General features: G+C 49.3%; 1 protein-coding gene across 4 annotated transcripts; it reads right to left on the bottom strand.

The window, feature by feature from the left end:
- Nucleotides 1-4,070: 4,070 nt before the first annotated feature.
- LOC310700643 (rho guanine nucleotide exchange factor 1-like) lies at nucleotides 4,071-11,860 on the bottom strand. Of its 4 annotated transcripts, XR_014522659.1 has the most exons (6): nucleotides 11,353-11,860; nucleotides 7,759-8,702; nucleotides 7,480-7,605; nucleotides 6,272-6,435; nucleotides 5,561-5,631; nucleotides 4,359-4,756 (listed from the first exon to the last, which is right to left on the bottom strand). XR_014522659.1 is itself a non-coding variant. In XM_083490620.1 (5 exons), the coding sequence occupies exons 3-5, from the start codon at nucleotides 7,819-7,821 to the stop codon at nucleotides 4,673-4,675; spliced, it is 273 nt and encodes a 90-aa protein (XP_083346746.1). In that variant the 5' UTR covers nucleotides 7,822-7,838; nucleotides 8,607-8,702; nucleotides 11,353-11,860; the 3' UTR covers nucleotides 4,071-4,672. The 4 variants fall into 4 exon arrangements, 3 of the variants coding, with proteins under 3 accessions (XP_083346746.1, XP_083346748.1, XP_083346747.1); XM_083490620.1 differs by lacking the exons at nucleotides 5,561-5,631; nucleotides 6,272-6,435 and having other exon boundaries at nucleotides 4,071-4,756; nucleotides 7,759-7,838; nucleotides 8,607-8,702; XM_083490622.1 differs by lacking the exon at nucleotides 11,353-11,860 and having other exon boundaries at nucleotides 5,561-5,634; nucleotides 7,759-9,210.
- Between the last annotated feature and the right edge of the window lie 358 nt (nucleotides 11,861-12,218).

The following is a 12,218-nucleotide window of genomic DNA, read 5'->3' as shown; positions in this document are numbered from 1 at the left end:
ATCGTGCTCCGGCGGCGTGGCAGCAGCAGGAGGCCCCATTAGCTAAAGTGGTGCTTCAGGTCAAGAACAGTTTCAGGTTAAGTACGGACCCCCGGAACAAATTAAGTACTTAACCCGAGGTACCACTGTATGTTTTAGGTAGTTCTGTCCCTATAATTCCCCGAAGAAAAGCTTCTCGTTGTTTTTTTTACAAAGGTTATTTTAAACATCCTTTTCATTTTATTCTATATCATTTTCTTTTCTGTTTTCTTTTCTCTGTCACTTCTGTTTTCTTCACTTCTCACTTCCCTCTGTGATCGCATAGTCCCATGCCGTGGGTCTCCATTTATGTGATTTTCACCTGTGTCCTCCTTGGAATATCTTGGGGGTGACCAGGGGCCCATTTGCTTGGGGAACACTGTTGTAAAGCCACCCGTAAAATGGGATAAATGTCCCGGAGAGGTTGCAGTTTTTTTGTGGCAATGAGATAATCTTTTCTAGAGTCCCTGCTCTTGGAGTATGGGCAAAGCAAAGACACCACCTTGTGGTAGTTATTATCATTAAATGTGTTTATTAAAAGTGTACATTGCCCTTAATCCACAGAACTCAGGGTGCTGACAACATAAAAATGCAATATAAAAGCACTAAATACATGACAACATGAACAAAAAATAAACAACCCATGCCCCACCCACCAAATAATAACATTATTAATTAAGGCCTATAAACTCACTTTTATAAATGAAAAACTCTGTAAACATTAAAATAAAATGTTCCATTTCTTTAATCTTCAATCCAAATTTTAAGATTAAAAATTTTAATCTATTTGCCAATCTATTTGTCAATTCCTGCTCACGGGAGTCATCTGTTGGGGCCGGCTGCAGCCACGGACGGCTTTTATTTACAATATTTTGTTCAGGTTGGCGCCCATAGGTGCTAAGTCCAGGGGGGCCTGGGGGCCTGGGCACACATATATTTTTTCATGGACCATTTATTGATGTTTCAGTGCATATACATAATATTTACATAGAATTTCATATTTCCTATACAGTGGTACCTAGGGATGCGAACGGGATCCATTCCGGAGCCCTGTTCGCATCCCGAAGCGAACGTAAACTGTGTCTGCTCATGTGCGGGTCACATTTTGCTGCTTCTGCACATGCGCATGACGTCATTTTGAGCGTCTGCACATGCGCACGTGGCAAAACCCGGAAGTAACACGCTCCATTACTTCCGGGTCGCCACAGAGCGCAACCCAAAAATGCTTATCCTGAAGCATATTCATCCCGAGGTATGACTGCACAGTGGTACCTCGGGTTAAGTACTTAATTCATTCCGGAGGTTTGTTCTTAACCTGAAACTGTTCTTAACCTGAAGACCACTTTAGCTAATGGGGCCTCCTCCTGCTGCCGCGCCGCCAAAGCACGATTTCTGTTCTCATCCTGAAGCAAAGTTCTTAATCCGAGGTACTATTTCTGGGTTAGCAGAGTCTGTAACCTGAAGCGTATGTAATCTGAACATATGTAACCCGAGATACCACTGTGGTCATTATCATTATGGAATGGGACATCCCTATTTCCATTGGAGAAATGTTGGAGGGTATGTCTTTGGGCATTTGTGGAAAGCTCTGCCAAGAGGACTATGTCACTGCAAGTCTTTTGAAAAGGTCCTGAAGGCTTGTTTTTTTCTATTGCATTCTCTTGGATTTTTTAATACAGTGGCACCTCAGGTTACATACACTTCAGGTTACATCCGCTTCAGGTTACAGACTCCACTAACCCAGAAATAGTGCTTCAGGTTAAGAACTTTGCTTCAGGATGAGAACAGAAATAACCCAGAAATAGTGCTTCAGGTTAAGAACTTTACTTCCGGATGAGAACAGAAATCGTGCTCTGGCGGCGTGGTGGCAGCGGGAGGCCCCATTAGCTAAAGTGGTGCTTCAGATTAAGAACAGTTTCAGGTTATAAGAAAGGACCTCCAGAACAAATTAAGTACTTAACCTGAGGTACCACTGTACTGTATTTATACATTCACATTTTCTTTTACATTGTAGATCCAAATTTAGTTTTTACTTAGTTATGTCATACATGAGACATATTATCTCTCCATCACTGACAAAGTGACACTAAAAACAAAACAGCATGATCTCCGTCCCCCTCCTCTCCCTGCAGGGGTTATTCCTTATTCCCCCACTCCCAGTTGCCTTGCTCAACCTCCCCTCCCATGTCTCTTCCCTCCCAGGTTCTCTGTTGGGGAAAATGAAAGATCTCCAGGAGAAAGCCCCCCCCCCCATTGAGGAGATCTGGGACCTCCTGCTTTCCCAGGTAAGGATCCCAGAGCAGGGCAGAGAGGCTGGCGGCAACTGGGAAGGGGCTGCCTGTGGGTCTCCAGTTGAGTTGGGCGCCTTGATTTCCTGATGCTCACCAGGCTTGTTTCCTCTCTCTCCCCTGCCCCCTTCCTTCCTCCCCCCCCCCCCCCAGTTTGGGGTGGCTGCAAGCGAGGAGCTCCAGCAGGCCATTACAAAATGCAGCTTGCAGCAGGCCAGGGACCTGGAGTTCCTTCAATCGAAGCAGCAGAGGGGTGTGTCATCCAGGTAAGCTGTGTGAGAAGAGGCGGCTGAGCTCAGGGAAGGGGCCTTCTCAGCTGCTGGCTTGGCACTGTCTCTCTTTTCCCATGGGGGGCGGGGGTGGGCAGGCAGCCTGTCCTCTTCTCCCTGCTGCTCACTCCCTGGGCGCCAGAGTGCAGGAGAACCAGCTAGGTGGTGTCGATTAGGTGACATACTCTAGTTGCATGGCACCCAAATCTCCAGGTGGTGTGAGATTCCAGGGGGTCTGGGGGCTTTCCCTAGGTTTGGTTTCCTTGGAATGAGGGGCAGCCTCCTGTTCTGACAGCAGCCGCCCAGCTGCCCCGAATGAGAAGCCCCATAGCAAGCAGGAGCTGAGCAACAAGACTCACCCCACTTGCTTTGTTGCTTGTGATCCTGGAGGTGGCTGACTCTCTGAGGTGGCTGATCAGGTGGCTGATCCTGGAGGTGGCTGACTCTTTTGAGAGCCAGTGTGGTGTAGTGGTTAAGAGCGGTAGTCACGTAATCTGGGAAACCGGGTTCGTGTCTCCGCTCCTCCACATGCAGCTGCTGGGTGACCTTGGGCCAGTCACACTTCTGTGAAGTCTCTCAGCCCCACTCACCTCACAGAGTGTTTGTTGTGGGGGAGGAAGGGAAAGGAGAATGTTAGCCGCTTTGAGACTCCTGAAGGGGAGTGAAAGGCGGGATATCAAATCCAAACTCTTCTTCTTCTTCTTCTTCTGCTGTCCAGAAACATGTTGTCTGTCTGCTTCCTTCTCTGCCTCTCCCAGGACATCAAGAGCAGCCCCCTGAACGCCACCACCGCCAGCTGACCAATTTCCTGGGATGTGAGCTGCGGCGCCTGGCCAGCTACTCTCTGCTGCTGAATAACACCATCCAGCACACTAATGGTTTGCGCTGGGAGCTGCTTTGGGTTTCAAACTAAAACAAAACCAACTTTGCCCGTGTCTCTCTCTCTATCACCCTCTCGCTCTGCACCTTCTTCGCTCAGGGGCGAGCTGGGAGCACCAGTACCTTTGCCTGGTGCGCAGTGAGTGCAAGGAGATCCTTGAGGACGACCAGGCAGAGCTGAGGCAGGCAGAGAACCACCAACGGCTGCAAGCCTACCAACAGTGCCTGGATGCCCGATCCCTACGCAAGAGCAGCCGCCCACTGGCCAGGCCCCTCCTGGTAAGGTCTCCTCTTTGCCCTCCCCTCCAATCCCTGGCCTTGTCCTGCTCTTCCCCTCCATGAAATGCTGCCTTTTTCTGCCCCTGCTGCGCAGAACCTTGACCTCATGGAGCACCACATAATCCAGGAGGGGCTTCTGCAGCTGCGCATCAGCAAGAAGAAGACTGTGGGTACATGGAAGAAATGACCTCTCGTGCCCAAACACACACACATGGTAGAGACACAGGCCCAGTCACCGGAGTGGGTGGCAGGGGGCAAATTTTGATGGCGGCTGGGCCCCCAGGACGTGGCACCTATGGATGCCAGCTTGAACAAAATATTGTAAATAAAAGCAGAGACAAGGATCCTCACAGCAGTCCTGAGCAGTGGTGCCGGGAGCTCAGGGGCCCAACTTAGACAAGGAGACTTGAATGGAACTTCTGCCTGACCGTATGAGCAGGAATTGATAAACCAACAGCTGTTGGATAAGGAATTGAAGACGAGGAATAAATTGTCAGAGATAAATACATTACATCAACTGCAACAGGGGGGAAACAGGGATGCATCAAGGAACTAGAGCCGGAAGTTAACTTTTTTGTCTTAAATTTGATGTAATTTGGCACTGATTTGTTAAAAATTGGGGGGGGGGGGACCCAATAAATATTGGCCCCAAAGAAGGAACTTCTGCCGTACAAATGGAGTCATCTTCAAGGAGGATAAGATCAACTACTGAATAACACAATAACTTCAGAACACTTTCTTTCTGTTCTGAATTTGTGTTTAGCAAAATAGTTGCTTTCCTTGCTTAAACAGGCCTCTGGGGCTAGCCTCAGGGGGATCCAAACTCCCTTCTGCAACATAGAGTTTTGAGGAGGAAAATAGGCACTTGCCATCTGTGGCTATCGGAACAGGGTGGCGGTTTTTTTGGTGCTCGTATGAGAAGATGCTGTAGAAGACATTTCAGCACAGCTGGTTTTTGCTAGATGTTCCTCTTTTGCAGCAATTCACAGGCCGTGTAACGCTCCACTGCTTCTCCTCCATCTCCTGCAAAAGGGGGAGTCCAATGGAGAGGGGTTAGGTACCCCTGAGAATGTGGGCAGCCGCCACTTGCCCCCATGGGAAACCTCCTGGGGACTTCTTGCTGACAGTGGGAGGGGCCAAGGCCCAAAGGTTAGGCAGCCATGGATGCAGCTCCCACTTCTGCCCTGTTGGCAGACAGGCCAAAAGTCACCCACCCCCACCTCCTCTGTCCACGTGGCCTCTTGTCCCAGCTCAGGAAAGTGGTCCAGCCAGGCAAAGACCCTTAAGTGGAGCGTGGCGTCAATATGGGGGCTTTGAGGGGTCTCTCAAAGACCCCTCCTCCGGCTCTCTCCTCCAGCTGCTTCTTGCTCCAGGGGCAGACATTGCCCTCTGAGGCTTGGGCCAGCTCCTTCTCCCTTGCCTGTGACTCCAGGTGGGCACGGGGTGGTCGAGAACTGAGAAATAGTGGCAAGGGCGGTTGAGGGGTATGGCAATGGAGCTCAAAGTGGAAACCTATTTTGTTTTCTTGGCCTGGCAAGGGGCTGGCAAGGCTGGAGACCCTGCCCCCTACATGCCCGCTGTCCCTCATCCTTTTGACTTTGGTCCTCCCCCACCAACTCACACAAACACACAAAGCTTCCGCTATTGCATCCTCTCAGGCTCTGGGTTTGGACAAAAGATTCAACTCATTGCCCTGCCTCCCACAGCAGAGGCCATGTGCAGATGTTGGAAAGTGTTCAGAGGAGGAAATAGGACTGGAATAGCAAGGGTCTGCCCCCACTTGCATTTCTTTGGCCTGCTAGGACACCCTCTTGCCCGACTCCTCACCTCCAGCCTCTCAAGCTTCCTTGGGATCTTCCTTGGGATTCTCTGGGTCTTTCTTCCTAGCCGCTCCACCTCTGCTAAGAGACAAGGAACCCTCAGTATAAAAAAGGTCAGCCTTTGAGATGCTTCCAGGCTCTTTGCATGCAGGGAGCCTGCTACCCAGGACGTTTCCTAGTCTTGCCTCCTACGGGGCCCAGGAGTTCCCTGGGTGGCCAAGCAACCCCAATGAGTGAGGAACTGATGCCCACCACCCAGCCCTGTTCTCCAGGCCCAAATACCCATTGCACACCTGCTTAAATTCTACCCCAGGCCAGGAAACCTCAGGGAGATGGCACCTGGTGGGGCTGCCTGCAGGGCAGAATGATGGTTTGCCTGCTGGTTTTGGCACCCTCTCCAGATGGTGCAGGCACCTGCCAGGAAAAGCAGGAGGAGGGGAGACAGAGAGATTCTCTTAAAGCCCCAGAGGAGGGGCTTCGATTCGCCAGTTGGAAAGGCAGGCAACCAAAGCGTGACCCCACATTTATTTCAGCAGCGTCTTTCTTCAGGGGGTTCTAACACTATTCTAATCTATCTATCTATCTATCTATAAGACACACATACCTCTACCCTGCTTTTTGACACTTAAGGTATTTATAGCTTGTTTTAAACTGCTTGAATGGTTGTAATTCACCCTGGGAGAAGGGGAGGGGGGAGAATAAGAGGCAAACATCTTACGCTTATATGATCCTTTTGTTAGGGCTGGACATCACCATCAGAGAGACCATCAGTGTGCTGGATGGCGTTATTCAGCAGCAGAGAGTAGCTGGTCAGGTCTGCATCTCAGACTCAAGGAAATCCTTTAGCTGGTCGTGGTGGTATTCAGGGCAGCTCTCGATTTTCTGGGAGAGGCAGAGAAGGAAGCAGACAGACAACATGTTTCTGGACAGCAGAGAGTCAGCCACCTCCAGGATCACAAGCAGCAAAGCAAGTGGGGTGAGTCTTGCTGCTCAGCTCCTGCTTGCTATGGGGCTTCTCCTTCGGGGCAACTGGGCGGCTGCTGTCAGAACAGGAGGCTGCCCCTCATTCCAAGGAAACCAAACCTAGGGAAAACCCCTGGATCCCTTTGGAATCTTGCGCCACCTGGAGATTACGGTAGGGTGCAACAATAGTTTAGCACCCAAGAGCCACAGAAAAGGGTCACCGACCGTTCAAAGTGAATTTGAGTTATTTTGTACCTTGGTAGGTTCAACAAGCCATAGCATGCAAACCACAACTAACACATATGTAAGCATACTTTTTTGCAGACTCGGCGAACCATGAACTTATTATATTTTAAAAATAAGAAGGGTGTATTTGTGGTTATAAAATATTTAAAAAGTAAGCTTTATTAATTATTTAATAAAACACGTCTCAAAACCCTTTTCTGTGGCACTTAATGCCATTTTTAATGCCTTATTTTGAAAGAGACCAAAATTAGCTTTATTTTGATACCAAAATAAGCCCAATTGGTTGAAAAATAAGTGAAACTGGAGTTTTTTTTCTAAACTGACACAGAAATTGCATTAGCCTAAATCATGTGAAAATAGAATTTAAAAAATATTACTCCTGCGCCCAATTTTGGACCAAAAAATATTTTAAAAAATAATTTAAGGCTATCTCATAGGCATCTACACACAAAATTTTTTTTGAAGTAAATCTGAGTTGTGAGAGCATGGTTGAGTATTAAAATCAGGTGATCTGGCGTGGAATGACCCCTAACTGACATCATCTGGCTGGTTCTTCTGCACTCTGGCATTTGCCCAAGGAGTGAACAGCAGGAAGAAGAGGAAAGGCCTCCTGCCTCCTCCCCCAGAATGGGAAAAGAGCCCCCCAGGGAGAGTGCCAAGCCAGCAACTGAGAAGGCCCCTTCCGTGAGCTCAGCCTCCTCTCCTCACGCAGCTTACCTGGATGAAGTGTTGCAAGTGAGCATCCTTCCGCTGCTTGGTCTGCAGGAACTGCAGGGCCCTGGCCTGCTGCAAGCTGAATTTGATGCCGGACTGCTGGTCCTCTTTGCTTGCACCCACGTCAAACTGGGGGTTAGGAAGGAAAGAAAGAAGGGGGCAGGGGAGAGGAAACAAGCCTGGTGAGCATCAGGAAATCCAGGCGCCCAACTCAACTGGAGACCCACAGGCAGCCCCTTCCCAGTTGCCACCAGCCTCTCCGCCATGCTCTGGGATCTTTACCTGGGAAAGCAGGAGGTCCCAGATCTCCTCAATGAGGGGCTGTTTCTCCTGGAGATCCTTCATTTTCCCCAACAGAGAGCCTGGGAGGGGAGGGAAGATACATGGGAGGTGAGGTTGAGCAAGGCAGGGACAGAAGGGGGACAGAAATGGCCTGCTCTGTTTTGAGTGCCACTTGAGTGCTCAGTGGTGGAGAGACAATGTGTCTCATTTATTTATGTCATTTACATCCCGCTTAATGCTCTGAGATCATTACCTGGGAAAGCAGCTTAGGCATTGGTTCAAATTGAAGCTGACCCAGAAACTCCAGAGGGTGCAGAATGCTGCAGCGAGGCTCCTCACGGGGTCTCTGCCATGGGAGCATATTCACCCAGTGCTTTACCAACTGCACTGGCTCCTGGTAGAGTACAGGGTCAGATTTAAGGTGCTGCTTTTGACCTTTAAAGCCCTTCATGGCCTAGGACCCTCGTACCTACGGGACTGCCTCTCCCGGTATGCCCCATGGAGAGCCTCAAGGTCCATAAATAGCAACACCCTAGTGGTCCCGGGCCCTAAAGAAGTTAGATTGGCTTCAACCAGAGCCAGGGCCTTTTCAGCACTGGCTCCGGCCTGGTGGAATGATCTGTCTCATGAGACAAGGGCCCTGCAGGATCTGCTGATAATATCCTGCTCATTGACATTTTAATAAGTACACCTGAAATAGGAAAATATTGATAATCAAAATGTTTTTCCCCTAAAACACAATAGAATGACAATGACTCAAATTCCACGGTGTTGAGTTAGCAATACGAGCATATAAACACTGCCTTGCAGACTCAGACCAATAGTCCACCTAATCTAATATAATCTACCTTGTTCCACAGTGGCGGCTTTCCAGGGGTTTTAGTCTGTTGGTTGCTTCAAGATTCATAGGCAGAAGCCCTGGCCACCTGACACCCATTTGGCATCTTTGATATGTGAGCAGAGAGAATACAGGGGATGGCAAAAGAGAAAATACTGAACACAATCCTATGCACATCAACAGAAACAAAGCGCTGAATTACACTGATACTGAGAGTCAAGACCCACAGTTCAAAGAGTCCCAACAGAGCATAGACTGGCAGAGTGAATGCTATGTCATACATTGATTAGAAATGGGCTTGGACAATTCGCAAAGACCCCCATCACATTTTATGAGCCACAAATGGATACATAAAACTGCAGGAATGGGGAAGCTGTGGCCTTCCAGGTGCTGTCAGACTCCCAACTCCTATCAGACCCAGTTAGCATGGCTAATGTCAAGAGAGGGGATGGGGATGGTGGGAGTTAGAGTCCACAGCATCTGGAGAGGCATAAGATCCCTGACGCAAAGCAAGGACAGTGACCCAGGAATACATTAAACTCTCCCGGTATGCCCCACGGAGGACCTTAAGGTCCATAAATAGCAACACCCTAGAGGTCCTGGGCCCTAAGGAAGTTAGAGATTAGCCTCAAACAGAGCCAGGGCCTTTTCAACACTGGCCCCGGCCTGGTGGAACGCTCTGCCTCATGAGACCAGGGCCCTGCAGGATCTGATTTCTTTCCGCAGGGCCTGTAAGACAGAGTTGTTCCGCCTCGCCTTTGGCTTGGAGCCAATTTGATTCCCTCCCCCTCTTTCTTTTTTCCTTTCTCCTCCTGTGATGAGGCTGCATTATAATGTTTTGATGTTTTAATGTTGTATTTTAATCTTGTTTTTAAGTTGTAATCATTCAACTTGTTTTTTATTATTGGTTGTTAGCTGCCCTGAGCCTGGCTTTGGCTGGGGAGGGCGGGGTATAAATTATTATTATTATTATTATTATTATTATTATTATTATTAAATTGGTTGGTGGAGGGGTAAGTGCCTGCCCCTCCAAGGGAATTCCGTTAAAGGAATCCAGGGGCTTGCCATTCTTTTCGTCCTTGTCCCTGGCATCGGACTTGGGCCGTGCAAGCCACCAGGAGCATGAGGGTGAGAAGTGAGGGGCTGAGGCTCAGCTTCATTTTCTCCCCAAAATTGTTTCCCTCACTGGCTTCAGCTGGAATCCAGAAGTCAGTTCTGTCCCTGGGCAAGGACAGATAGTCAGAACCAATGCCTAAGCAACCACTCACATGTGTGTATTTAAATAAAGTTGTGGCCAAATTCATGCCAAAAACCTTAAACAAAAATTGATGTGTGAAGTGTGAGTTATTTGGGGTGGCCTGGGGAACCTCGACACGCAAAGCAGCTTGGGTGGGAATGCAGCATTTCCCCTGTGTTGTTCACACAGTAAAATATTTCTGAGACCTGAGGTAAGAGCCACAGAAAGACACCCCCCCAGTCACCACCAGCCTCTCTGCCCTGCTCTGTGCCTCCTCCTTCTCCATCCTTGCAGATTACCATATTTTTCACTCTATAAGACATTTTTCCCCTCCTAAAAAGTAAGGGGAAATGTGTGTGTGCATTATGGAGCGAATGCAGGCTGCGCAGCTTTTGCTGAAGCCAGGTCCCTCTTGCTCACCTGGCTTCAGGGATAGCCGTGCCAAGCCTCTTCAGGGCAATGGGAGGAACACTCCCCCTGCCCTGAAGAGGCTTGGCATAGCTATCCCAGAAGCCAGAACAGCAAGAGGGATCGCTGCTTTCGCTGTGCATCTATCCCTCTTGCTGTTCAGACTTTGCTTCGCTGGAGAGGCGCTGCGCAGCTTTCCCTCTCTGCGCAGCACCTCTTCAGTGCTTAAGAGGCGCTGCTCAGAGAGGGAAAGCTGCGCAGCACCCCTTCAGCAAAGCAGGAGGAGAAACGGAGCCCCTTCCATTTCTCATCCCGCTTTGCTGGAGAGGCGATGCGCAGACAGGGAGAAAATATATTTTTTCTTGTTCTCCTCTAAAACTAGGTGCATCTTGTGGTCGGGTGCGTCTTATAGAGCGAAAAATACGGTGGGTGCCTGTCAGCCACACATTTTGAGGGGATTTTGCCTCTCCTCAAGGAAAAACTCACCGAACTCTGTGCCAAGTCACTACAGTGGTACCTCGGGTTAAGTACTTAATTCGTTCCGGAGGTCCGTTCTTAACCTGAAACTGTTCTTAACCTGAAGCACCACTTGGGGTGCCTCCTGCTGCCGCCGCGCCGCAGGAGCACGATTTCTGTTCTCATCCTGAAGCAAAGTTCTTAACCTGAAGCACTATTTCTGGGTTGGTGGAGTCTGTAACCTGAAGCGTATGTAACCTGAAGCGTATGTAACCCGAGGTACCACTGTACAACTTTTTAAATAGACAAAAGGCACCACAAGTTACGTCTCATTTTCCAAAGAGTGCAGAGCGGATCCCCAGGGCTGCTCTCCTACAGATGGCTAACAAAGTCCTTTCCTCCACTTTTCACACTGGACAGCGAGTGACTAATTCTGGCTACTCATCAGGGCCAGGATAAAGTCCTGACCAGCCACCCAGGGCCATGATGCCAAATTACCCTGATGTTTTCTATATCAAGCCTCCCCCAAATGGTGGTGCCTTCCAGATGTTGCTATGGGACTCCAACTCCCCTCCTCTCCCTCCCCCTGCCCCCCTGGCCTGCTATCTGGGGCTGGTGGGAGTTGGGAAACTGATTCAAGATGCCGGAAATGTACCTGAGGCAGAGAGTCATTCTGCTCCAGTTTTGATGCTAAACTAATGTTAGCAGGCATCCCCGGTTCCCAGTGACAAACCAGTCCCCATACAAAATCCATTGAGGTTGAAAAGTGTCCTCGGATTCATTGAAAAAAATCTGGTAACCTTACGGTAAACCGAAAAGGGAAACTCGGATAATTCACCAGAAAAACTCCCTGGGGAAATTGCTGGCTCACGTAATAACCAGCGTGAGATTTAAAAAGGTCACATGACCAAAGAGCATCTTTAAAAACTGGTCATGTGGCTGGGGCATGAATCTTCAGGATGCCTCCCCTATTGCCCATGACTTTGCCAGCGCCACATTGTGCCATGGGGCTGGAAGACAGAAGATGTCCACAAAGTCAGTTAATCCGAAGGGCTTTCAACTGTTCCAACTGACTTTCAACTGACTAAGGAGCCTTTCCAAAAACTCAAATGGTCTCCTAGGAAACGGAATTCCGCAGCAGGATTCCGCCGCCGGTTGTGATGTCAGAGAATTAAGAATGCGGCAGCTATACTGGTGACTGGGAATGGCCGCCAAGACCATATAACACTGGTCTTGAAAGACCTACACTGGCTTCTAGTAGGTTCCCAAGCACAATTCAGTGTTGGTGCTGGCCTTTAAAGCCCTAAACGGCCTCGGTCCAGTATATCTGAAGGAGCGTCTCCACCCCCATCGTTCTATCCGGACACTGAGGTCCAGCGCCGAGGGCCTTCTGGCGGTTCCCTCACTGCGAGAAGCCAAGTTACAGGGAACCAGGCAGAGGGCCTTCTCGGTAGTGGCGCCCTCCCTTGGAATGCCTTCCCACCAGATGTCAAAGAGAACAACTACCAGACTTTTAGAAGA

Source organism: Podarcis liolepis (genome assembly GCF_965112155.1).
Source record: "Podarcis liolepis genome assembly, chromosome: 2".
NCBI classification, from domain to species: domain Eukaryota; kingdom Metazoa; phylum Chordata; class Lepidosauria; order Squamata; family Lacertidae; genus Podarcis; species Podarcis liolepis.
Note: the sequence above shows the minus strand (reverse complement) of the source record. Positions and strands in the feature narration are given on the sequence as shown.